General features: G+C 36.2%; 2 protein-coding genes across 3 annotated transcripts in view; one reads left to right on the forward strand and one right to left on the reverse strand.

Annotated features, from left to right (window-relative positions):
- LOC126834379 (uncharacterized) lies at window positions 1-26,481 on the forward strand. Of its 2 annotated transcripts, none has more exons than XM_050566249.1 (3): window positions 1-202; window positions 22,645-22,879; window positions 24,555-26,481. In XM_050566249.1, the coding sequence occupies exons 1-3, from the start codon at window positions 173-175 to the stop codon at window positions 25,271-25,273; spliced, it is 984 nt and encodes a 327-aa protein (XP_050422206.1). In that variant the 5' UTR covers window positions 1-172; the 3' UTR covers window positions 25,274-26,481. The 2 variants fall into 2 exon arrangements, with proteins under 2 accessions (XP_050422206.1, XP_050422205.1); XM_050566248.1 differs by lacking the exon at window positions 1-202 and adding an exon at window positions 9,035-9,350.
- Window positions 26,440-27,483, reverse strand: part of LOC126834378 (uncharacterized) — a 4,918-nt gene continuing 3,874 nt past the window's right edge. Inside the window, exon 8 of the mRNA XM_050566247.1 lies at window positions 26,440-27,442. Coding sequence (XP_050422204.1) covers window positions 27,254-27,442 — 189 coding nt within the window. The 3' untranslated portion in view covers window positions 26,440-27,253. The remainder of the gene's footprint in view (window positions 27,443-27,483) is intronic.

Raw genomic sequence — 27,483 nt, forward strand, 5'->3', positions numbered from 1 at the left:
TCGACGGCGGTGGAGGAGACTAGGAGACACGGTACACACGCCCGGGTAGCGAAGTCCGAGCCGGTCGCTTAGTCCACAGTGCGGATTACAATAATAATAATATGCCAATCGTTATCGTAGGCCGCTACCGACGACCGCTGTGACCGTTGCACCGAATAGCCCGTCCGACAATATGGATCCGACACCTTACGTCGTCTTAATCGTGAGTTTATAGAGCTGTTGTTATCGATAAAATTTTAAAGTTTTAACAACCCCCAACCCCTAACCGCCCACCCACCCACCCGAGTCAGAAAACGTGATTGTGCAATGACTGAAGTGGTCAGAACCAAAGGGATATACCAACAGTGGCTGTTTCGTCCAAAGAAAGCAAAATAAAAGTTAAAATTCTAAAACTTTTACATGTAGAAAAATGTAACGTTGCCAAAATTTAACGTATATATATATATATATATATATATATATATATATATATCACCAAGTCGTTTTTGAAAAAATGGTCACTTCTATCCTTTTGGTTCTCATCGCTTCGACTTTTTTTGTTCATCCCTCGCCACGACTAGACTGATTCCCGCTCACTTATTTGGTATCGAAACTGTCTCAGAGACTTTATCCACATAGATTTCTTCCAGAATAGCCACGAATCAACCCCATTATCATATCTACTGATTTTATTTTATATTATATGTGTTATCTTATTAAGTACTTAAAGTATAACACTATAAGTATAATTTAGAAATGTTATATGTAACAATAATTATTTTGTTGTACTTATGTGATATCTTATAGAAGTCTTTACTCTATTGGTTCTCAACGTTTAATTTATGTTCATCGCATAGAGGCTCGAAACATATTACTTGTATAGCGAAAAGCTTTAATTGTTTAACCTTGTGATATTTTTTCTCTAGTTATAAAAAATTATGAAGTTCAAAATAAATTAATAGTGTCGACGACCGAATGTCATTTGCATTTAGTAAAATATACCGGGGGCGTACATGGCATGTGCGCGTTTGAACAGTTTATAACGGTATTCTAAATAAGATGATATTATATAGGTGGCAAAGTTTATTGTACTTCTTTTACACAAAATCATTTTTGAATTTCCGTTAATAAAACTATTCTTTATACAGTTGAACGGAAAATGTATTGACTTATTAATTTCTTTATTAGGGTTGAGTGGTATCTTTATAGCTAATACATTGGTATATTATAGTATCTTCTAAACATAATAATCCAATTTTAATAGTTAAATAGTTAAGTAAATTCAAAATATCCCGAATACTGTTTGTTTACAGTTTTTGGCATATTATATATTATGTTGTGTTTAAAACTGTATCGGATTTTTTTGACTTTAATTACCTTACAAAATAGTACTATAACTTAACTGTATTGAAGTGTGTGATTTTTTTTAAAAATCTTAATTTAACGCCTTGATACACGCTATGCAAAAATCGAAACTAGTCGTGTAATGTTATTCAATTACGATTGTCTTACATCTTGACAATTGTTGTTTACACTTTCATTGTGTTCACATAGATGAATGTTACATTTATAAAAGTGGATATTATTACACTATAAACTACTACTACTATTACTTTAAACTCGGATTAGTTGTTTTTTTTTCAACACAAAACAACATTGTTATGTACATGGTAGTTTTTTTATATTATGCTAATTTGTTAATGAATTAGTCGATCATAAATAATAACATATTTTAATATGTGATAAACGTAATGATAATTAAATGGAGCGCATTTTTAATAGTAAATGTATTTTCAAACAACTTTATCTATCGACTACTCTTCTTGACGTCACTTTAGAATACCACATTAGTACATCTACATCAATAATTGTAAAATACCAAATCGGTGTTAAATTATTATGATTTGTATGCTAAAATTAAAACTACTCCACGGAAAAAATACAGAGTTAGCCGAACTAAATGTATAGTTGCTTTAACTATAATTTTAGTTGGACCAACTATGTACATTTACCTTTGGCTCCTTCTAAAAAATACATGCGAGCTCAGTCTAATTAAATGATTTTAATAATAATTATAGTTTGCCAGCATCTAGACCGCGTCTTATAAGCCGACAGAGTTGAACGCGAGCGACTCGAGTAATTAACTATATTCAGCATTCGCATTTCACACTGATTATTATTTCAAAGGTTAATTAAAATATTGTTCAATGAAATACTATTAAAAAACACTAGTATCGAGACGGTGTCACGTGTCCGATAAAAAAGACCAAAACAAACGGAGCAACGTAATACTAGGTACGACGTATGTACCTACGTTACAGATAAAAGTAAATTTTTAATAATTATTATTTAATTATCGTTGAACGCGTTGCGAAAATCTATTATGACACTGCACTCATTGTTATTAGCCTACGACATCACAGCGTATTGCTGGAGGTGAATCAATACAGCTGATATTATTATACTTTTATAAGTGTATGTACATATAATAATACTATCAGGGATACGAGAGAGGATACCCGTGGCGTTTTGAGGTCCGCTAATGTTAATTGATTTTTACCGATTGTATTTAATAATAATATAATAATAATAATATCATATTCGTCCGGATCGCAAGGCTAAAACGTATAACGCGTACTTGATATTATTATGTTTCTTAACTCACCCAAAATGTTTTTGTCATCGGCCCTAGCCTCGTTATGTACGGTGTTCAAAGGGGATAGGTATATACTGAAAACAATGTACGGTTAATGTAGCTTTAGGGCGTAAGTCGAGTGGAAAAAAAAATAAATACAAACAAGTCCTTGATACTCTTATCGTCCACCGGCCGATCTATACGATCTAGTTAACGGCAAGTACACATACATAATAATAAAATATCGTGTCGGACAAAATCGCTATTATAACGACACCGCAGCCCCGAAGCTGAAGGTCCGCTTTCACCAAAACGTTATATATTATATCTTGTGTGTATCTTGGACCTGGTATAATATGTTTTTTGATATCGTGACCTGTTGCCAAAGTTCACGCAGAGGTCTTGCGTGATTTCTTTGAAAATTCGGTTTACTGTAGAAAGGGTTGTTTTAATTAAAAAAATATCTTTATAGCTGAAATCGAATGAAAACCGGCTTCGGGTAGATAAGTTAAATTTATGCGATATTGCAACACAGCTGTTGTAAACTTGAAAAACAAATATGTGAACGGTTTTAACAATGATAGTAAAACTCGCACATTCGTCGTAACCGCGTGTTAATTATCTATTAATAATATTATATGTATATATTTTTTTTTTTTCGAATAATATATATTTTTATGAAAGCGTTTCTCGCGCTATTGTTTTTGATACTACAATCGTTTTGGTCGCGAAATTTGGAATATTTCGTTTATAATATTGTCGTATATATAATATTGCCACGATAATTATTGGTACAACTTAAAAATAGAAAATCAACCCGCAAACGCTTTTCTAAGCGCGTTTTCACTATAATTATTTTGGTTTTCTTTAGAAAGCTTATACAAATTTCACCCGAGAATTCGGTTATCGACCAATTATTATTTTTCATTATAGTATCAATACATATTTACATAATATTATTATATTATTGGCTGTAACGTTTCAATTAGCTGATGTTGCTTCATTAACGGACCATACAAAATTCTGACATAGGCCAAAACAAGATTAACGAGGGTCTAATTTTGTTTGATATAAAAATATTGTAAATTTATTTCAACTCGGCCACGGTTTTTTTTTGTAGTAGTAGGCCGAATGTGAAATAATGTGTTACAATTCATCATTGGGCCCATTTTAATTAGCTTTATAAAGGCTGTGTTCGTTTTTTTTCGAAACAATAAAGCCGTGATTTTGGCGTTCATCAAGGCCGGATTAAGTCGTTCGTAGGCCCTCTAGGCACTTGGACACCGCAGGCCCTAGTTTTCAAATTACTCCCATAAAGATTTATGTGAAACGTTAAAAACGTTAAATACCGGGTTAGATTAAGAGGTTGGAAGTTAAACCTCTTTATGAAGCACTTGACATTAATGTAGGGCTTTTCCATGAAATGTCATAGATACCAGAACGATAAACATATTATTGTAGTAATACATTAAAACGTGACAGATGTATTTAATTTTTTTCTTTGCTCAGGGCCGTGTTTTCAGCATTATATTATACTGTCGCCAGTTTCCCCCCAGGCCCTAGGCGTTAGGCGCTGTCAACTGTGCCTAATGCCTATTGATTAATCCGGCGATGTCCAACGATACAATTTGTATGTTATATCATTTAGCCACATATTTTCCTTTGTTGTCTAACATGAGTGTAATTTTTTAATCTTCTATCAACATCTTGAACGATATCATCTGGCTCTGGTGTTCATGCGCGTACAGTTACACTTATTTTCATCCTATATCTATATAGCTATATATATTAGCTATATATATTTTAGCCTATAATATAAAAAAAACCAGAATTTTTATAGATCTAGATGAAGAGACGTACCTACAGACATAATTATGGAACACACACACACATACATAATACGTACTTATTCGAAGACAGTAATACGTATAGTGTATATTTTATATCGTAGAGAACTTATGCGGTCGAAGAATGTAATTTTCAGATGTATAGTTTTTATTTCTTTCGTTGTTTTCGAAGCACATTATTTATAAGGTCTCTCTCACGAGAAAACTTCAAGGATTTTCTCATTAATAGGTGCGTGCATAGATATATATATACATACATAGGATCCCACGGACGGGTACCACACCGTTTCTGGGCTCGGTTTTGTTTGTTTTTGTGATTGCCGTATACAAAATCATTATACTACTTACCCGTTGTCGTTTACACGTTGGGTTCACCACCGAGGACGGCAGCATGGCGCGTGTGATTAAAATTCAATGCACATAACCGCAAAGGCCTTTTGCCGTAACCAAAAAAAAAAAAACTCGATGCTCGCCTTTAGAATTTTTTAAACAATTATTATCATTATATAGACATCACCGTTGTGATCTCGTGTTTTCAACGTACAAGGTCAACGTGCCCGTATCGAGAGCATATTTTTTAAAATCGCATCCTACAACCATCCGCCAAAATATATAATAAAAACGCCTCCGGTCGACCGGCCCACATTCTAATCGCTTGGCGAATCCCACTCGGTCGCGCTACTAACATTGACATTGCAGTATATTTTTTTTTATCAGCACAACCACGCCGGCAAAACGTCATTTGCAATGATATTTCTACCATACAGTGGGTCCCAATAGTAATAAAATATAATAATTACTATTGTGCAATTCTCTAGGTCCGCGCAAGGACGTTGTACGGTGTATAGTAAGAGTGATGCACTTTATTGTGTACTACATTAGCAGAGAATGTGCGCCGTTTAACGTAAGTCAATCTCGTTAGTGCACATTTTTTTTGTAAAAATAAATTTAACTATATACACTGGATAGATCAATGTGATTGTGTGTTACCCGCACAGGTTACATTCGTATAATAGAAGGATAACAAATTATTCGCACACACTTAAGAACGAATTTTGCTCAGACTTCCTAAAAAAATGTATACTCCGCATTGCGCTCGAGGCGAATACCCCACACAACGTGAAAACCAGTTATAAATAATGATATAAATATTATGTTTTTCAATTTAAAAAGCCTTTTTTCTTTGTAATCGTGTAGGATATTATGCATTTTCCCGTATCTTACACATGCGTTATAATATTCATTAGCGTTCGAGTTGTTTGCAATTATCACATTTTATGAAATTTTATTGGTCGACCATAATATTATCTTTTCAGCGTAAGTCGATTTCCGTTTAGGTCTTATATGGTCATGCCGAGTAACAGTGCATAATGAATCATCTCGGAAAATGTTGTTTTTTGTTTATTTCATAAAAAACTCCCACTGAAGACGATTAGAACTATGGTTCGAACTTTGGTAGAGCGTGAAATGGTAGAATTAAAAAAATGAATCTAAGGTAAGAGTTTTGGGCAAACAAATTGTTTAAATAATGTAATTTTCCAATTTTTTTAAATAAATATTTAATTTAATTAAAATTTTTTAGAAGTTACTAGTATTGAACTAGTATTTGTGTTATAACTTATTACACATTATTATTTAATTTTCTGCTAAGCACATGACATAAAAATATAGTTGTGATAAATACGTAATAACAGTTATTATTCTAAAACACTGCAATTTTCAAATTAAATATCATTCAACATTATTCGTGTCAAAATAATTCAGGGTCATTTTAAATTTCAATATCACCTATTGAAACGCGAGGGACGATAAACTAAAGCGTTTTTCGATATACTAACAGTGTCATTAGAGTAAACCTATTAAGGTTAACTCTACGCCTTCTCTGAGTATTGTCTATACGACCTAATTGTTTTGGGGTTCCATTACTTCTAAACTAGATTCTTAAACGGAACGAACCGAGGTCAAGCTGTACAATAGCTCAAGAGTAGTTAGTAAACGTTGATCATCTCATAATAATAATTTCGGCAATGCATACAATTCATATGTTCAATCAACGCACACAATCCAATATTGTTCGCTTTTAATGCAACGCCATTAAAAAAGTTACTCTTCCCTGTGTCTGCTATCGAATGTTGTATACCGTATTTATTATAGCCAATTTATAAGTGATTAGCCAGTAATTCAGTTTGTTGTTTGTACCAGCTGTCGACCGTACAATTGTCGTTCTACATTCAACCGATCCATAAGTATAGACTAACTATCTACTTACATATATATATATAAATATATTTAAATTAGTCCGAGTGTGTTTTTAAATACTTGTTTCTGTTATGAAATATGTTTGCGGCGCAATTAACGATTCAACTCCAACGGCGCACGCGGAAAAAACATGTAGGCATAATGACTTTCTGAAATGTATTTACCAATACATCATTACGGTATAATAATAGTAATATGTAGGTATGTCAGTTGATATATTTTTTTATAATAAATGCATCGGGATCGCCAACCAAGTCCCAGGTTTCGCAAGTCCTAGAACGTGCAGCGTTCCAACCGGGGCCGGCACTACCCACATACGGTGGAAACCGCTTGTATATTTATTTACAAGTAGATTGTTATGATACCAAAACCGTGTACATATATATAATACACCCGAGTTATTATAGTGATTGCTCCGGCATTAAAGACCGACGTGATAAGCGTGTACGTAAACATTATAATCATCGATTTAGGTGTATTATTATCCGCCATTGAGCGGCAAAGTGTAGCTAATAGTTTAATAGAAAAACACTATATTATGGGTGCATTACCCAACGGTCGAATCGAAATCGCTCTACATAAAACGCTTAATGATTTCCTCGTTCCCCAAAAAAACACATTTATAACCCCAGCGAAACAAGAGCAACAGACACCCGGGCGCTGGCTCGACCAGTAATTATCCAATTAGTTTTCATAGCACTGCCATTGGATTATCAAATTATAGTATTCTATATCCTCATCCGTCTCCGTTTAGTCGATTGCCGATAGAAAATAACGTAGGTTAGCTGTATTCGAAAGATTGACATCTATGCTCGAGGAAGTTTCAGGAAGCTCGACGTGCAATAGTTATGTAGTTCTATCGTACAATTAAAACAACAAGTTTTGGACTACTCGATCGTATCTAATCCTAGGTTAGGCCTCTGTCCTCCCCTAAAAAAAAAAAAATATAAGAGTAATGACTGTTGTGAAGACTGATTGAATTTATAGGTATTTGTAATTTATAATATCTATTTTAGGTGTCTACAGAAAGCGCGCAATGCAAAACACATATCGCACCGAGGTTCAATGTATACATATTTATACATATACATATACCTATAAATGTATTTTATTATTAACAATCAACTATGGTATTGAGAAAGTAGCGTTTCTATCGATAAGTAGAAAGAAAATTTGAACAACACTGTTTAAACTTTAGCTGGTAATTTTTTTCGCTTGTTGCGCTTGGTGTATTGGCCGATTTAGTCTTCTTCACCTAGGTTTATTCGTCAGCTGTATCCCAGCGAAATAATAAGTAAAATCGTATATTATGTTTTTTGGGCTTTGACAGTTGAATGTCCTGTGCTATAGACTGGTATACCTACCAATACCACAGCGTAACGTTATCGATCGCCTGCCTGGTCGAGACTTGAACGCGCGTAACCGTGTTGATCCGGTCGATCGACTAATACACATATAATATAACAACGTATGACGTGTATAATATTATTGTATATTGACCGCAATGTCGTGGATTCCGGAAATCCGCAACACTTCCGTTTGTTCTTAAGGGAATACCTATTTTGACGACTCCGTAATTTTCGTTTATGGTCAGCGAGTACTGCAGGTAAACCGTGCAATGTGTCCAGTCACAGGCGGTCACAGGTGGTCGGCACGTCCAGGAATGCGGTATCCGCGGGTAATAAAGTCAAAAACTAATGTTGAGTAATTAAAAACCTTTTACTACCGGTGATGAAACAGTGTTGTACAGGATGTATATTATGTATTAAATAACGCTCAGCGATGCGCCATGATGTCATATTCTCTGCAATGAACATGAAAATACAATATTATTCTGTTGGTAATTTCCAAGTGCCAGAGTCGTTCGAAATACATATTTTGTTTTGTTTCCTATTACCCAGGTTAAATGTTTGAAATTAATCGATTGCCATTTAGTGATTCCTTGAACATCATTGGTCAATTCAATTTACATCGTAGAACGATTATGTATTGGTTTTAATCGCGTTATTAAGAGACAAGTAAAGACTTAACAAATTATTTATATTGTACTCGCAGTGGCAGTTCATTACACATAAATAGTGTGATTTTAGTAACACCCTGTACATTACTATAATGCGTTACACGGGACAGCCGGTCAGATCATAGAGCCCAAACGAACCCGTCATCCCGGGACGGTGTTCCGCTCTCGATTTCCATTTCGGGTAGAGGGAACAAGCGACGGCGTCCCGCCAACACCATGCGTTATTGTCGTGCGCCGCGTGGACCGGTTTCCCGCGGCGGCCGGCGCGGCGGCTGCTTTCATTCGTCACGCGACAACCGGTGTGTACGCGCGACGTTTCCCGCGCAGCAGCACGCCGATCGTCCGTCCGTCCGGTTCTATCTTGTCGGCGCGCGCGTTTCCTTACCGTAGTCCACCGGACTAGCGCCGCGTCGCTTTGTTGACATAATATTTTGTAACCAACGAGGACGCGAGTGTCGTGCCGCGTCCCCTCGATGGGACCGCATTGTCGCTGACACGTCCATCCACTGCAGGGACCATGCCATTGTCGTCCAATACATGGATCGAGCGAGCCGCTCGACCCGACCGCTTGACCCTTGCGCGCTGGGCCGTGGTGATATACGCACTTCATGTGAGTCTTAACAGTTGTTATTGTATACGCTCAACAGATCAAATCTTGTAGCTTTCAACTTATGGTACAGTTGTAATGTTATAGTCACAGTAGCGCCAAAAATATAATAATAATATATTTTTTTACAAGTTTACAGTTTTGGGCTAAGTACACATTTTTGTTTGTATCTGACGTGGTAAACGGACAAAATTACCTCAAACAAAAATTATCCGACTAACGTAATAATAATAACTAATTTTAAATTAAGGAAAAACGTAATGTTGAATAAATTGTAGTATCACATGATTGCGTAGTCTTACTGCGTGTGCTTTTATACATTTTTTTTTAATTAGTCGTTTTTATTAAAATATTGTGGATCAAAATGTACTTCTTATATTTGATACAATACAATATATACTTTTGATTAAATTATGTAAATTATAAAAATATGATAAGTATATAAAAAAAACAAATTAAGCTAGGTTACGTTGACGTTATCCCGAATTTTAACCAAAGATACTAAAATATAAAAAAACTAACACTATCGTATAATAATGTTAGTGTCAATATATTATAGTGTAATATTAGAATTTATTTTTTTTATTACCAATTTATCTAATATAATATGTATGTACATTTTTTTTTATAAAATTTAAATATTTTAAAATGTTACACAAATAAAAATTGTCTTAAGACGTTATCAAATATAGCGAGGCATTGAAATCTGGTTTCAAAATACTTAAAGTCGTTCCAATGAGCACGTAGATGATACAAAATGTATGATATAATTCAGCACAGATGACTATTTAAAATATCTGTAATACAACTATTTTTTCTAAAACCAAAAATATTACTGTAGGAATAGTTTTAAAAATTTCGAACTTTGTTGTATTTGTTCAGTTTGGGGAATTAATATATAGTTCCTTATTATATATTTTATAAGCTATCGGATTTCCCATGTCTTCATGCTAAACTCGTGTACCGAATGCCAATGACCTCAGACAACAAGTGAATGCATCAGTTTTATTTTGTCCACATTGTGTGTATACAAACCAAATCGAATGCACTTCACATATGTATTACCAATATTACACATCATCCCGTAAACTCGCGTTAATAGGAAAATTCCACACGCATCTTTGAGACGAAAAAAAAGTATTTACAAAGTCATGTAGCACTTGATAATTGACTCGTATGACGTATTTACACGGCGGCCGTGTATAATATGAAATACATACTGATGCGGTGTGAATACTCAACCGTGTGGACTCATCAGACGTCACCTCTTGCTTAAACTTGGCGGTAATTGTTTGTTGAACACATTATTATTGCAAACAATTCGGGTGTTCAGATCGTATACTTGAAAACGTTCAAATATTGAAAAAAATAAACACAAATATAATATTATGATGATATTGTATTACGTTTGAACGTTATTTTTCACACGAACAGGACCATTATTTCCCAAGTCAACGGCTATCGCATAATAGTGTTATTATGTTTATCCGGATGCAACAATGAAATTGCGCGTTAGTTATTAAGTAATCCCGGCTTCCAGGGTTTCATTCCCACCGGTGAGAAAGAAGCTCCAAGGGTTTCGACACGGTCTGATGTCGGATTGGCGTACGTACAAACCGAACAGATCTGTTGCGACAAAATTAATGTTTGTTTTTTTAGATTCTGTTATCTTTGAAAACATTATGTTCGTTCCGCGTTAACTGTTAATACGACCACGTGTTGTCCCATAAATGTAAACACAAATAAGCTCGATGCAAGTTGCCTTAAACAGTTTCGGAGCGCGAAGATTAAGGTCATAACGCATAACGCATACATTAAATGGTATCCAAAGAAACGGTCGCAAGTCACAAAAAACTGTTTATGTAACTGCCCACGCTCAAAACCGTACAACGTATGTGTGACGTTCTCCTTATAATACTATTATTATTATAAAGAGTGTATAATTTATTATGGGCTTTGGCTTTGGCCGTTAAGAAAAAAAAACCACTTCCCGGTCACCGGGTAAATAATTGTTTTCATTCGTGTGCGGTATGATGCAGGTATATACACATTTATAATAATATAAAATATATTAGGCGCTTTTAACATTATTATTAGGCGTCCAAGTTTGTTTGCGATGACCGTGTGACATAACCGTGCGGATAATGACTCCTCGGCGGCGGCAGTGGCCCAAAAAATAGCGCTATGATTAATGCCAACATTACAGCATAATATCTTTCACCTCGGACGCTCGTAATAGCTGAGTAAACTTCGTTTTATACATCGGCAATCAATTTCTTCAAGCCTCGAGGCACACTCCATAACGACGTCCGCATCATCAGCATTAGCAGCAAATTTAAACAGGTCAACGAAAACGAAATGCCGACCGGACATCTGCTGATCACAATATTATTTATGAATTAAAAATATAATACATATAAATATATTTACAAACAACCACTTACCTTATGTGAATAGCCTCCAAGATTGTCGAAATGGAGTCCGTCATACGCGCACTGGCTCCAGGCTATAATAATCGATATACGGCATATTGGCATATCCGTCAACATATTATATTATGTTCGAATAACATGCATTCATAATCGTGCGTAATGATTATATCTAATAATAATAAGACTGTTAAGTACGGTGTATTATCCTTTCAAATTTATATATTACCAGATAATTTGATCATGATTCGCCTACATAGTATTGACAAACCGATAATAGTAATATTATGACAATATCATTTTAATACTAATAATAATGTAGCTACGGAGTTTTTCGAGTGACTGACGGTTTTGTGCATTTAAAAAATAACCAACGGTATTTTTTTAACCGGCGATAATATAATGAACGCGATCGGTATATGGTTTTATCCCAGACTTGTCGATGGGAAGTCTGCGTTGAGGCGTCACAGTTTATAGCCGTTAAATTAATGTGATAAACCTTTTTCATTGTGTTCACTTACGCCGTACAATATAACATTTGTTACTTTATAATAATATATAATATATATGTGTGTAATACGAATTGGATAGGTTTACCGGTGTGTGGGTATCACATTATCTTCGGTGTGATATCCTTTTATTCAGCCGGATAGGCACCGAGGTATCTAATCGAAATGGATAAAAAAAATAAAGTAATAATAATTATATATTTTTTTCGTGCGCTCTTCGTACCCAAGACGTACGAACGGATTTAAAACAAGGCGATGGAAAAGTGTCACGCTCCATATGCTTCCAGTTTGGTGGAAAACCGTGAGATGATCCCGTTATAAAGAATTCGGTGTACGCCTGTAATGAGTGACAAAAGCGTTTAAGAAAACAATCCCGTCGTCGTACAACCTAATATAAGAAAACAAATAATGTGGTATACACTCCCACGGTGCGCCAAGGACCTCACTCGTCCGTGTGATGGACCCGTGAAGTCAGACCTAAGTACAGAGACTGTCGTTTCGAATACGCCAACGTTGATAGTCCCAGACCGGCGATATCCAATTTGGCGGCATGGCAGCTTTTATGGGTGGCGGCGACCTTCGTACTGCTGCACGGTGGTCTGTGGATCTCTATTGTAAAATACAACTGCTGCTGTTGTTTCGGTCGGTAGCCATCGTCGGTAGTCGTCGGCGCGGAACTCTGTAGGCGTCTGCTGCTGTTTCTAGCCGGCGCACTAAATTAACAAGAAATTAGTAAGAAGGCGCGCGACCGGCGTTTAAAATTTGACTCGGATCGAGGACAAGGTCGCATAATAATATTAATATTTAATGACGACGACGATGATGATGATGATGTTATGTCAAACGAAAGCTGTCATGAGATGAGCCAAAAGCTAGTCGGGTTTCAGACAGATATCAGACGGAGAGCGCACATAGTATATTTTATTCCAGTGACGATGCAACACCGTTGTCATTTCGATTCCTTATTCGCACCCAAACGGATTGTTCGTTTGGAATTTTCGATGCGTGTATAATAATAATGGTGCTAGGGACCGCGAACGGTCCAGGTCGTGTTAATTTGGTCGGCGGTTGTTTGAAGAAAACAAAAAAAATATTGTTGAAATAATGATTCGAGTGAATCTCTTTGTTGTTCCGGAACAATGTGGAAATAATATGATTTTTTTTCACCACTAGAGTACTGGATTGATGTATAAAGCCGTCCCGGTGTCAGTTATTGAATCTATTGCGGGTCAAGAAGATACCAAGTTTCAATTTCAATTAAATCAATAACAATAAAAGTAAAAATTTCTTCTACACATTGTGGCGCGCACAAGCGAAATTAATTTGTATTCACCGGCTTACATAAAGAGGTCCTCATTCGTAATTTATCGTGCCGGATAGGATTTATAGTTTAGGCGAAGGTCAGTAAAAACACTCTCTCGAAAACTTCTAAACTCTCAGATCCATTTGCATTTCCATTGTGTACATGTACGTGCCGCCGTTCACGCTAAACTAAAATGAGTACGGGTGACTTAATCGAAACGAGTACCACACATAAAATGGGCACACACTTTTGGCGTGGAAATAAATAACACTCAAGCGATTCCAGATATCTCAGTCTTTTGAGGAGTCAACCTATGACGAATTGTATCATCCGAGCAAATACTGTTTACTCGCGAGACGGAAAAAATAGGTTTGAAGACATTCTTGCGAGGTAAAGAATCGGCAGGAGAGCAGTGGATTATTTAACATATCCTATAGACTATCTTATAATATTATACTGAATAGCGGCAACGACGATCGTTTCTATACTATGCATATATTATACAACGCATCCTCGTGAAAGGATACGGTAAGTCGCACTATATAATATACATTATGATATTGTTCCCTACGGTGTTGGCGGCATGAGTTGCCTCGACGTAAAAGGGATAAGAACGGTGACGGACCACCGGAAAGATTGATGGGTAAAGTAAGCCGAACACCGCGAAGCTATTGTATTTGTTCGTGGAAGTTATGTGCGATCCGTTTTCGACCATCGACCGGTCGTCGGTAACGATTCAATAACCTCGGCGGGTTGATAATTTAAACTTGTATTCGACAACTAACCGTTAGGTATGTTCGCGTTTTGGTCATTCAAGTTTATCCTGCGGTCTCCGAAACAATATGCGATTATCCCGTAAGAGGCGCACACAATTGTGTGTGTGTGTGTGCTTCCGAGCGGGTTAAACGTACAACGGGAAAGTGATTACAATATTAACCGGTTAAAGGAAAACTGGCGCAATATTTTTGCGGTTTCCGGTGTCTCGCGTGCCGGACACAAATACATAACAGTCTCGGTGTGTGTGTGTGTGTCCTGCCCGAGCGAACGTGATGTTGTGTCGAGACGAAAAACCGCAAAGAAACGACAGAAAAAAAACGTTTGGGCCTCGGGTAATAATATTATATATGTATATACATATGATAATTGTAATAATAGCAATCGTATTGAATAATAATACACGGCGTGATTCGTGACCGGAGCTAAACGGCCGGACCCGCGCGTTTGCACGAGAGGTCGTCGTCGGGAGTTTGGCGCCTTAACCCTGTATAATAGTAACCACCGGCTGTGTGTGAACTATGGTTGCACCTCGGGTGATCGGATTTACGACATAAGTTTCACTTCTTTCGCTGTTAATATTATTATTTTTTTTTATTTTGTACCGTCGTCGTGTTGGCCGCGTACTCGTCGTGTACCTACTTAATATTATGTGTTATTGTGCGTTGTAAACATTATTATATACTTACGTGTAACGCCACACGAGAAAAAGTTGCTCTGTTCGGTTAGAGCCGATATAATTTATTTTCAGTAAAATTAATGGACGCAATATGTTCGGTTGTCCGGTATAATTCCGGGTCGTTTTTTTTATTTAGATGGTCTTTTCGGAGAGTGAACGTTTTGTCGCTTCAAAACGACAGTAGAAAAAAATAAATTTTAATATTATTATTGTTAAAACACGGCGGGCACGCGTGTCGAGTAAGAGCATATTATATATAGAAAGCAGAAACAAAGGAAACGATTATACGCCGCGTTATCCGAATTGAAACAAGAGAATCATTGCTGTTGTGAGATAGTATTCAAGAAAAGTGTTCGCAATATAGTGTAGGTGCTGCTCGTTTAAAATGTATCCATCAGCCGAGACTTGAGTCAAATGCAAGATTCTTCTTCTTCTTCGATTTTTCAGAGGCCATTGAGGCCCATTACCGCAACATAAATTAGCTTCCACCTGTCTCTATCCTGTGCTACTGCTTCCATATCTTGTATTCCAATTTCTTTTAAAGTCTTTTTTACTTTGTCTATCCATCTTTGCTTTGGTCTGCCTAGTGGTCTTTTCCCAAGGGGTTTCCATTTTAATACCGCTTTCATTAGGCTATTTGACCTCCATACGTGGCCAGCCCATGCGATTCTTCTATATTGTAATACTGCTACTATGTCCGGTTCTTTATATAGCTTTATATAGCACAAATGCAAGATAAAGCATTAAAGTTAAGCTAAATTTTCAAAATCGATTCATTAGGAAATTTAACGTTTTCGACTCGATTAAAAATGGAGGACTTCGAATCATTTACATTGTTTTATGTAGGTAAAAACGATTTTCAATTAATGAGGCTCTATATATACGAGTTAGCAAGCTAACAGTGTATGTTCGGTTTTTCATACGACACGCGACCACGCCCCCTCGCTGTGTGCTGTTTGGCTTTGAGACGCATCGGTCCGTTACGAAACTCGAGAAGGATTTACCATAATAACATGATCGTGGGCCAGGAATTTCCAACTATAGGACCTCGAAAGCGTTTTAATCCGACGATATACTATTATAACGTATCCCGCGCGAGCGTGTGTCGGAGTCAAAGGTGTTGTGCGCTGATCATTGAATTATATTGTTCCGGCAGTTGACAGGGTCGGTACACGCACTAAGAGAACGAGCACCTACCTATTACAAGTATGCCTTAAATGAACTCATGACGCGCTAATGGTATTTGTATTGATACATCGTGAATACTATATTTACCATATAGTATACACGATATTATAATATTATAGTCGCTTTGATCTCTTGACTCTATTATTTTTCATCGTCACGCCGACCTTGGCGCTTTGACAAACGGTATGAAATCGGTCGCCTACTAATGTATATAAGCATTCGGATATAATATAGTCACATAAACCAGCTAATTCTGTAGGTAACCCAACGCCTTTTGGATTCAACGCATAAAGGTAAAGCGTCGTCGTCAAAATAGTCGTTTTTATAAAAAACAATAGGGTTTATAAACAACTAGTACTTTAGATCATGTGTAGAAAATGAGGCTTTACTAAAAAGATTCTGGGATGCTGATAAGTAACAAAGAGATCACTACCGCCAACACACGCAGCGACCGCAAACGCTGTACGATTTTAATGAGCATTACAAAGCACACGTACCTATCGCAACTTAGCATACTAAACACATAGGTATTATGTTGGGCCATAGCCATAACAGACTTTTTAGGTAAGAAAACCGGACTCGACTCGTAAAACACACGTTCTTCTAAGTACCCATGAAAGTATAATCGTTTTCTTTTTATTAAGAAACAATGGTTGACATATATTTTTCGTCCGCGCGATTTCAAAATATGTCTACACTCGTTACTTTCTCGATTAAAGTTCTCAATTATTCTGTCCACGGGACACTTTATAGAATGGTACGTCACGCTAGATCTGACCGACGATTATTACACCTAAATACCAAACGGATAATCTTTTATTCAACAGCGAGAACGGAATTTGTAATGTCTTTTTGCAAACGCCTACCTGCCCACTATTTGTTTACCTACGATTTGTTTCCCACGATTGAAATGGCGACGGGCAATTTGACAACAAATAATACCATACATATTATTACAGGATATATATTATTATAATAACAACATTTGTGTGTAGAACGTATATAATTTGGATAATTCACGATTGAAATGTATTCATAAAGACTTTTTGCTAAAACTTAGCCAATCGAAATCCGACCAAGCCCCTGAAATTATGTATTTTATTAAGATCAGACAATGCACACTTGTGGTCAAAAGCAATAGCCGACACGGGGATCAAATAAATAGACCAAGGGGAGAGTTTGACAATCGATTGAAAAAAAAAATCCTCCAGGGGCTAATGCAATTTGGAAGGAAGCTCCGGATTGATAGTTTTCTTCGATCGAACGGCATCCAGCCGCCTCGTGCACAGCTGATGACCCCAATTATTATAATATATTTATTGAGCTAACACGTGCGAATTAGGCGCGTCGTACGCATTTTCGGTATATTTGGACAGCGACAAGACGACTGTAAACAATAGGCGCCTGCCGCTGCCACTCTCTCGAAAGACCTGCTCATGAATTATTCAACCGCGGGTGCGGGCTCCACTCACCTAAATACTATATCAATAAAACGATAACGTTTTCGCGTCACAGGCAGTGCTCGAGCAAGCCAAATTAGCGACCATAACATAATATAATATGTGTGCATCGCGATTTTAGGTAGATATGTGTGAGCAATAAAAGGCCGTTCATAGTGATCATGTGACAACGACTGCAAGTGCATGCTGCTGAGCTTGAACTTTAACTAGTTTACACCATAATATAATAAAAAAAGGACCATAGTCCATAAGGACAATTCCTAGGTTTGCAAATTGCAACGGATAAATTAAGATTATGATTACAGCAGAGAATTCGCTCAGTGTGCTCTACAGATCGGTATAATGCGCTTCATGTCCGATACGGTCGGCGCCAGTGTCAACCGCATCGCTGCGGATCTACGTTTCAAAACGTTTTATAATACACAGTAATAATATTTACATATAAACCTATTTAGAGTGTGTGTGTGTGTGTGTGTATGTATGTTTATGAAATGAGAATAATACAGTGCTATGGTACTTCCTCGACCGCCGAATCGGTAGCGACGACAATCGTGACTGAGCGCTACAAAACTTTCTACTGCCGGTCCTCTCACGGAAGTCATCGTTATATATATATAGTGTTTTTGTTGTATATATATATATAATTTGTAAGTATATTTATATGTGCATATGTACATTTGTAATATTGTTGCGTTTTGACACCCGCGAACCATATATAATTGTTCACACAGCACTAGACGAGCGCCCATATATAATTTATGAACGGATCTGGTAGACATTTGTATTATATTCCCGTTGCTGTTGTGGTTTTTGTTGTTATCAAGTGTTACGTTACGTACATAATATGTGCGTGTACATAAATAATTATTCTCTTAGGTTTAATTATGGCCATTCAAATGTGCAATCCGCATAATATGTAGTTTAACAGCTCTCGAGTGAAGGTACTATTATAAATTATAATATTAGTATATTTTTTGAGAAACGGCTTTTTATTAAATCCCGTCGATCGCCTATGATGAAAAGTATTTTACGGCTCTTTTTAATTTCCCAAAGCGTTTCACACCATAGAACACGGTTTTTTTATTTTTATTTTTTATTTAAACTACGGTAAACGATACTGTCGATTATGCACTCCGGCCGGTGCACCGATATCGAGTTGTCCAGGTTAAGATCGAAATGAATCTTCAGTCTTCCACTGCAGAGAAGAGCAGCAACGTTGACGCTGTACAGCCAACGGTGCTGGCTTTTAAATTATTGTTTTTAAATCGTCCACGTGCAGTCTTTAAGCATAAAACAATGGTCTAAAAACGGATTTTCGACAAGCATTGTACGGATTGCGTAAGTGCTATACTCAGTTTGTTTGGTTTTTGATGACAGTTACATAATCTGAATGATGTTACCTAATTTATTCGGCGTTATGTCGATATTATTGTCCAGTTAAACACATGTGTATTTTAAATAACACAGGCATAGAGTGTAGGCGGTAAACTTAAATAGACACAAGTTGTTAGTGGAGGTTTTAAGTACAATCTGCGGGAAACCTATTAAACTGTACAATTCGGAAGAATTGAAGTCTCTTGAAGCACCACCAAAGGAATTACAACACCGCCAATCCGTTTTTCTAGGGCCACATTTATAATATTATTTATGTTATTATACTGCTGTTGTTGTAAGTGTCAGAAAAAGAAACAACCGTCTACGTTTCAGTGATGCGAAAGCGTGGGTTTAACGTGTATTGACTTAACGTCAAAATTGCGCCATACATGTACGCACAATACAAGAAGTCCACAGCGGACACGTTGTGCTCAGTGGAATAACATAGCTGTAGGATAAAGTTTTACAAATTGGCGTTTCGCTCACCTACTGTTGTAAATTTCATAAAATCACAAGTCATAACCGCCTCAGCGACAGGGTTTCAACTTCTTTCGGGAAACATACCCCGGAAACTATCGTCAAACCGATCCCCGTCCTTATAAGACGGTACGATAGTTTTTTGTATCCCATCACTAATCCATCGACCGTCACTCGTGATTGTTATAATGGCCCGCGCAAGAAATTGGGTTAATGATAAGGCAAATGGAACGGTCGAAATCCTGTCATTAAATACCAGTTAAACTATTGCGACATTTCAAACAATGCTGTAATACGTTAAACACAATTTTGAACTATAATTATAGCTAATTAGGGTACTCGGGAGTAAAAAAATGTCGACAGTTAATTTAATAAAAATTGGAGTACCTATTATTAGGAAGATATTATAAAAAATAAAAATCATTATCCGTAGTAAAGAGTGAAAAAATAAATAAAGGAGTGTGCAATTGTTTTTTTAATACTTCTCAGTGTATGGCGGAAACATTTTTAACAGACCATATTTGAACTTTGTTAATGCCAATTATGTTTATACGAAATTACCACGTTCACACGCAGTTGTTATTTTGCATTAACGTAATGCGAGTTGAGTTAATGCACATTGGCAATAATTACGCGCACTTCAATGTTTAATTCAAAGTAATATATTTATTGATTTGACAATTAGAATTAGTTAATTCGCATCATGCTAACGAGCATTAAAATCGGGTTTGGTTGTTTACACGCAACCGTTGATACGAATGATTACCAGGATTAACGTGCATATAAACCTGTTTTAATGTGCATTAATTAACTTAATTCGTATTGACAGGGTGGACATAACGTTAATTCACGATTGTATGTAAACGTAATAGAATTAAGTAATTAATTCGCATTAAGCTAATTCGAATTAAAAATGAGTTCATCCGGATCTTAATCACACTTTATTTGCAAGTTTTCGAATTATTGGCTACGTGTAACTGTGGTATTTAACACCTTTACCGTGATCTCTGTTAATTTTTTTTATACGTTATTATGTAGTCATTAATGCGCATTCATTTTTTGAATTATGTTAATTTATGAATTAGGTGCATATAAACGCATGTTCAATGCGCATTAACTTAATTCAAATTAAATATGTAGTTCAATTCCTTCATTTGAATTCAACCTAACCCCAGAATTAGAAATTGTATACAAACACAAATGTATATTAGTGACAGCATATAAAAGCATTATAAATAAATATATTTGTATAGTAAGTTTAGTCGCAAACTTATTGAGAAAATTATTTTTAGGCCATAAGGTACCTACTGTAATATACTATTTATTGAATATAATATTATATTCGCTGTGGTACATTGTAGTCATTGTTAATCCGTTTAGTTCAAGCACATAGTTGTCATACCCACACAATTATGTAAAGCGATATCGAAAAAAATATAATATTAAATTATTATTATGCAGTTAACTCGGTTACAAAGTTGAACTGCTATCATGTCCATTAAAGGCAAAAAGAGCAATATAATATTCTTAATAATGGCCGTATTTGGTGCGCGATTTTAAAACATTTCTATTAAAACTTCAACTCTGCTGTAAGTATTGTGCCCGCTTAGAAAAGTGAAATATCAAATTATAACCAAGTACGATTTCCAAATTGACAAAATGATTACATTATTGTTAGTATCAATGCACTTTAAGTAAGTGGTAACCAAGGGTTATAAATTTACGAGTCAGCACGCTTGTAATATAAATTCCGTATGCAGTTAATGGGTCGTTTATTACCGGATAAGTTTCATTCCAGGGTAATGATAAAGTGTATCATAAGTGGTAGCTAAATTTAGTGTTTGCTTAAGTCATTATTAAATTACTATGTTTTGACGTGTAGGTCAATCAGATAGACCATAAACTATGGATTAGCCGACCTTCTAATTTCCCATTAATATAGGTCTGCCACTGTACGAGACAATATAAACCTGTATAATTGGATATATTATTTTATTAGGTGAAATTCTTTACAATGTTCTTAAGCTTACATTTGGACCATAATATTGTAAACCTATCGGGTCGAATAAACAGCTTTTCGGTACGGTTATACTTAAACGGTAAAATATTAATAGTCTTTTCGCGTTATTATGCATGCATGCAAATACAACTTGTCTGCGGCCGATAACGTTATGCAAAAAAAATTTAAAAAAGGATATTGCTCAGAAAGCTTGGTGCATTTTATTTGCGTTGCAGTGCACGCGATGGCTTATACATTATATTGTTGGTTGGGACTTGGACGGGCAGGGAGGTGTACCTCCTATATACTTGTAACGCGGCATTCTACAAAATAAAAAATAAAAATGTGAACACCGCGGGTTGACTCCAAAGGAATGACGATCGTTGGGAACACCAAGGAAACGGATAGGTACGCCGGCATGAGCTGGGAACTGAACGGCAGAATACTATAAAAGGTACGGACCGGCTATGTAAAAATATCCTTGTGTACCCGTCAAAGGTACCGGTGCTCGTTTGCTTTGTCTTGTCCGGCCGGTCGGTCATCCACCCGTCGAATAATTATTATTACCGTGTCCGTATAATTTGTAAGTAAAATCATAATATCGTATTATGACCGTCTTGGAAGATTACCACGAATTATTATCAGGTACGGTGTAGGTACCATGCGCCGTGGTTTTGGGTCCCTTGCAGGAGAATTCCCGCTGGGGGTACCGTCGTCGGTTCGGCCCATAAACGTCCACGTGCGGTTTTACAGGAAGTTATAATCTAAAAAATATCATATTTATGCGCGTGTTCCGTGAATTATGTAAGTGCTCAGTTATAAAAAAAACATTGTACACAGGTTTGACCCGAACCGGCTTGGGAAATATTTAAGCTACGGACGATTTCCGTCAGACCCTTTCGTTTGCGCGTGGTAACCGAGAACAAGTGATATAACTTAAAAGTACACTCACTACTGGGACGCTTAGTTTTATTACTAAGGATTTTCACACAGTTCTAGGTCAAGATAATATTTTATTACTGTTACCCTAAAATATAATGTTATGAATTTTTTTTTTTTTTTACATAAAACCAATAGCTGATGTATACGTTTTTGTGTGTTACAGCTGGCAGTTTTGGGATTGGCAGCGTCCAAAATTGACGGAGGATGGGACACGGAGCCCAACACTCAGTATCACATACAAACCGACGAGGGGCCCGAAAGATACTTTAAATACCAAACGATCAGCGGACAGTACCGGAAAGAGAGACGGCTACAAGACGGCACCGTGGTCGGCTCTTACGGGTGGGTGGACGCAGACGGTTACCTAAGACTAAACGACTATGTAGCTGACTCGAAGGGTAAGTCGTACAACTCGTGATTTATGTAAAGAATGTACCGCGATCCGTCATAATATCACATTAATTATTAGCATAAACATTAATTCGTCTTTTGTTTTATGCATCTTTTAAACTGTATTATATAAGGATCTAGAAATATACGAAGACATATAGGCTGATATAATTCACAACCGTTAACGTTACTTTTACTGGGTAATCAATTTAACTCAAGACAATCGTTTTCTCGGAAAATAAATTGTTGTTTTGTAGTTTCTCTTTTTGAATAAATTTTTTAAATATTAGAAAATTAGTAAATATATTTCCTACCTTTTTTATTAGTTTCCAGAGCTATATCGACTTTTAAAACATAAATTACAACGTATGCCTTTATTTAATTAAGAATAATTTGCTGAAAATTTTGACTAGTCGATAACCGGTTCTGGATAATTACTTTTAAAGTTATTAAATTTAAAAATTTAAGACGGGAGAAAGGGTGGAAGTGTAGTAATATTTTTATCTGCAAATTATTCTTAATCTAAAAAGTTAAATAAATATATTTTACATTACTATTGAAGTAAGAAGTTTTAAAAGTTTGTAGAGCTTTGCAAAAATAAAAGAGTAAACATTTGAATATTATCTAATATTCAATATTGTGAAATAACATAAACTAAAGTGTCTCCACTTTCCAAAAGAAAAATGACAGAATTGCAATTATTTTAAAAGAAATTTAACTGATCACCCTGTGTGTTAGTATAAGTTGAAGTTTGTAATTATTACTAATTATTAGTTAGTCTTAAACAAACTTAAAAGATGACGAGGAAGTCTGTTTTAATAGTTAATTGAAATAAATGAAAACTTTAATCATTATTTAATCGGTTAATGACAATATTAATTGGGTTTTTAATCAAGCTAAAATCGAAGTAAAAAAAAAAAATGTATTCATATTATTGTACAATAGTTTAGGTAACATTAAGATTAAGTCAGAAATACAAAATGTACCCACAAATCTCATTTACTTCTTGTAGTCTGTAATAATCTCCATAAATAATAAATTACTACTATTGTTTACAGAAGTTACAACTTCATAAAAAAGTTGTTTTGCTTTGTTAATGTCAGTACATATGCTATTATATGCATTTGAATAACAGCTATGATGATAGTATAAATAATCAGTTTTCATTCCAGTAGAAGCCGTTTATTGTGGTCAAGTCGATTAACCTTAGTTTCATTTTACCCACTTATAATAAGCGAACATACATTACTATTTATTACTATGACTGACATAAACCAATGATCACAAATCACTATAAGCGACCTGTGTTATGTTAACGACACTAATTTACAACTATTTTGTTAAAGGATTGAAGTTATTTCGTATTACCTTAAAGTACTTATCCAAAAAATATGTTTACTTATCCATTTGCTTAGGCGCTGAATTGTGATCATACAAAGTAATATGAATAAATATAGATATTAAAATACTAATAATTGACGGACGTTAGAAATAAAAATTAAAAATCGAATCGAAATAAATAAGACTTATCAGCTAACTGAGTCTAGACTATTCCATCCTAAATTTCCATTTATAACACTTTTGGTGTGTAGAACGCACTAAATTGTGTTGATAGTCAAACTTCCAACGTGTATTGAAGTTTTTTATGTTTATTTATTAATTATTTTTTAATGTATTTTTTAGGCTACAGAATAGTCAGGAACAAAAAACTGTTCGTTGGCACGCAAGCGCCAGTCGGACAGGCCGTGTCGCAGGCCAAGTACGTTCCGCCAGTGTCTGGTACCGCCGTGACGGTGTCGCCGTACCGTTCTAAGCCGGTGGTGGTCGCCGAACACCCTAGGCAGTCGTCGTGGCGCGGTTCGCCGTTCATCTACCCGTCCGACAAGGACCAATCGTTGCGGTTCCCGTCGACTACGTCCTCGCCGTTTTTCAGGCGGCGACCCAGCAGCAGCGTGTCGCCCGACTATTACACCGTGCGGCCCGTGGACGTCAACTCGATAGCCGTGGACGGCGACGCCGACGCCTCCGGTTTCGAACGTAGGGTGTCCACGCCCTCGACCACTGCGTCGCCGCTGTACGAACAGCCGCTGCGACCGCAAACGTTCCGGCCGGCATACCGCAAAGTGGTGGACTTGTCGGCGCAAGGATCCCAGGCGGAGGCCCAGTACGACGGCGTGTCGTTCGTTCGCAACGGGTTCAAGTACTATCTGCCCAGACATTACCACGAAGAACAGTCCAACGACGCGGGCGACACGCGCGCCGGCAGTTTCGGTTACATCGACCCGTTCGGCATTCGCAGGGTGGTTTACTACAACACTGCACCGGGTACCGGGTTCGTGCACAGGAAGAACAACCGGTACGTGGGTCTCGACGCCGAGCCTTACGATCCCAGACCCAACTAACCCGATAATTCCTCCCCCCTGCCCCACGTTCCTAACAGTATACGCAATAATCATAATATGTTAGATCAATCCGCGACAGCATTATGTATATACTTTAATAATACTCAAAACAGCCTATACAGATTGACAAGTCGTTGTAGGTAAATTATCTTTACATTCGAGTAAGAAAAGATGTTTTGCGTACAACCTACGCCGTGTATTTTCTGTGTCTACATAAAATGATAACGATGTAGCTGTTTTCGCCTAAAACTAGATGTAAATCGTAATAATATAGCTCGGTGGGTCTCGTTAGAAATTTGAAGGTCAAGATAATCGGAGACGCATAGGAGTTTGTTATGACTGGAGACTTGTATTACAAATAAATAACCTATAGTTTTTGTTTTGAAACCCCGAGTGGCCTTTATTTTGAACATAACGGTTAATTTTCACTTTTAATATTGAAAAATTTCAATTATAATTATATTTATTTAAATTTCGTCGTTAACGGTAAGTTATATTATATTACTACAGTGCAAATGGTCTCAAGTCTCTTTTTATAACGACGCCTCAGTCTCGTTAATGTGTACAGCTAGTCAACATTGAGTATTACCTATTTTAATTGTATTTATTATCATTCGACGAGTGATGAATTATTCTATAGCCCCCCAACTGGGGATCTAAGGAACGTTTGTAGTTATGCCCTTATACGGTCTTACCTAACCCGAACAAATATTAATGACAATAACACCTTTTGGGTTTATACTTGATTTAGTATTCGATTTTAGTGCGTGTGATCTATACACATTACCCGAAATGATAATCGTCCGGTCAGTGCGGAATCAAAAACAATAGGGTCGCCCGTAATGATAGTATTATGGTGAAATCATGAGCGAATTTAATAGTATAAGTATAGCGAGTTGCGCAACTGGTGATTATTTTAGCCATTGTATACCGCGGTCAATAAATCTATAGCTCCATTGTCTTCACCCGGCAAAAATGTTTGCCATAATGAATCGCACTTGTAATGTAATTTAGAAATTCTTGAAAAAAATGTGCCACGTACTAAGGTGTACTCATATATATATATATATAATATGTTAGTTATATTATAATATTGAGCAAACATTAATTTATTTTATACATTATATTTTTATGTTTAATAAAAAGATTAATAATAATTTATAAATACTAATATAATAATACTAACGAACGTACAAATCAGTGTGTTTTTTTTTCCGAAAACATATATTATATATATAGTATAAAAATAAAAATACAATAAACGAACGAAAGCGAGTTTTTATTTTTCACAAATACCCACCTTTCTTTTTATAGTTTTACTACGCGCACTCCATCATTTGTGCTGGGAAAAAAACAACGAAGAGCCTGTGTACACGCTGTACGCGTACTTAATATAATAAAACGCCATTTTATTGTATGCAAATGGTCGATAAAACAACGTATTGTGTATTGCTGGTAATCGGTATACACAACTTGTAGAAAGTGTAAGTATAACATCGCAATTACGATGTTCGAATGATTAAAATATATCATAATATGCTTCGGTTTTTGGCGTTGAATACTAAAACTGGTTTCATAACCGCAGCAGTGCTATCATCTTCATCGTCGTCGTCGTTTATGGATGGATCTAAATCCGGTTTATCACTATAAAAAGCTCTTTTATTACCTACCCTCATCGAACAACCCAAGCAGACGCGCTGTTAAACATAATATATAACGTGTATTTTTGTACACGCGTGTAACGCCGTCTCGTCGGCATTGTGTAAAAGAGAGAAACGTTTTTAAATAAATGGCAGTATTATAACGATAATTATATAATATTAACGGTCCGGACGGCACGTGAGTTTCAAGCAGAATTGAGTGAAAATTGTAGTTTGTCGTCGTCGAGCCTTTTTTAAAAATATTATCAAAATGCATGGATATCTTTTGAAAAAAAAAAATTATGAAAGTTTTTCTTAAAAAAAAAAAGTAATAATAAATTCAATCGTAACAGTATCTGGTCCCATCGTATTCCAGTCGGTTCCGGGTGCATCCGAAAAATTCCAGAACGTTGATGACGACACCTCTGGAAAACGGGTTGTAATACTTGCCTTTGTTGTTTTTCAAGTAAGAGTACTTTTTGTAGTTGATCATCTCGTTTCTGGTCAAATTCATTAACGCATTCGCGCACTGCAAACCAAACACACGCGCAATAATTAGTAACGTGCTTG

The sequence above is a fragment of the Adelges cooleyi genome, unplaced genomic scaffold (genome assembly GCF_023614345.1).
Source record: "Adelges cooleyi isolate 19-005CV unplaced genomic scaffold, UGA_ACOO_1.1 ACOO_flye_CR_arks_rails_tigmint_CR_PRNA_21, whole genome shotgun sequence".
Taxonomy (NCBI): Eukaryota; Metazoa; Arthropoda; class Insecta; order Hemiptera; family Adelgidae; genus Adelges; species Adelges cooleyi.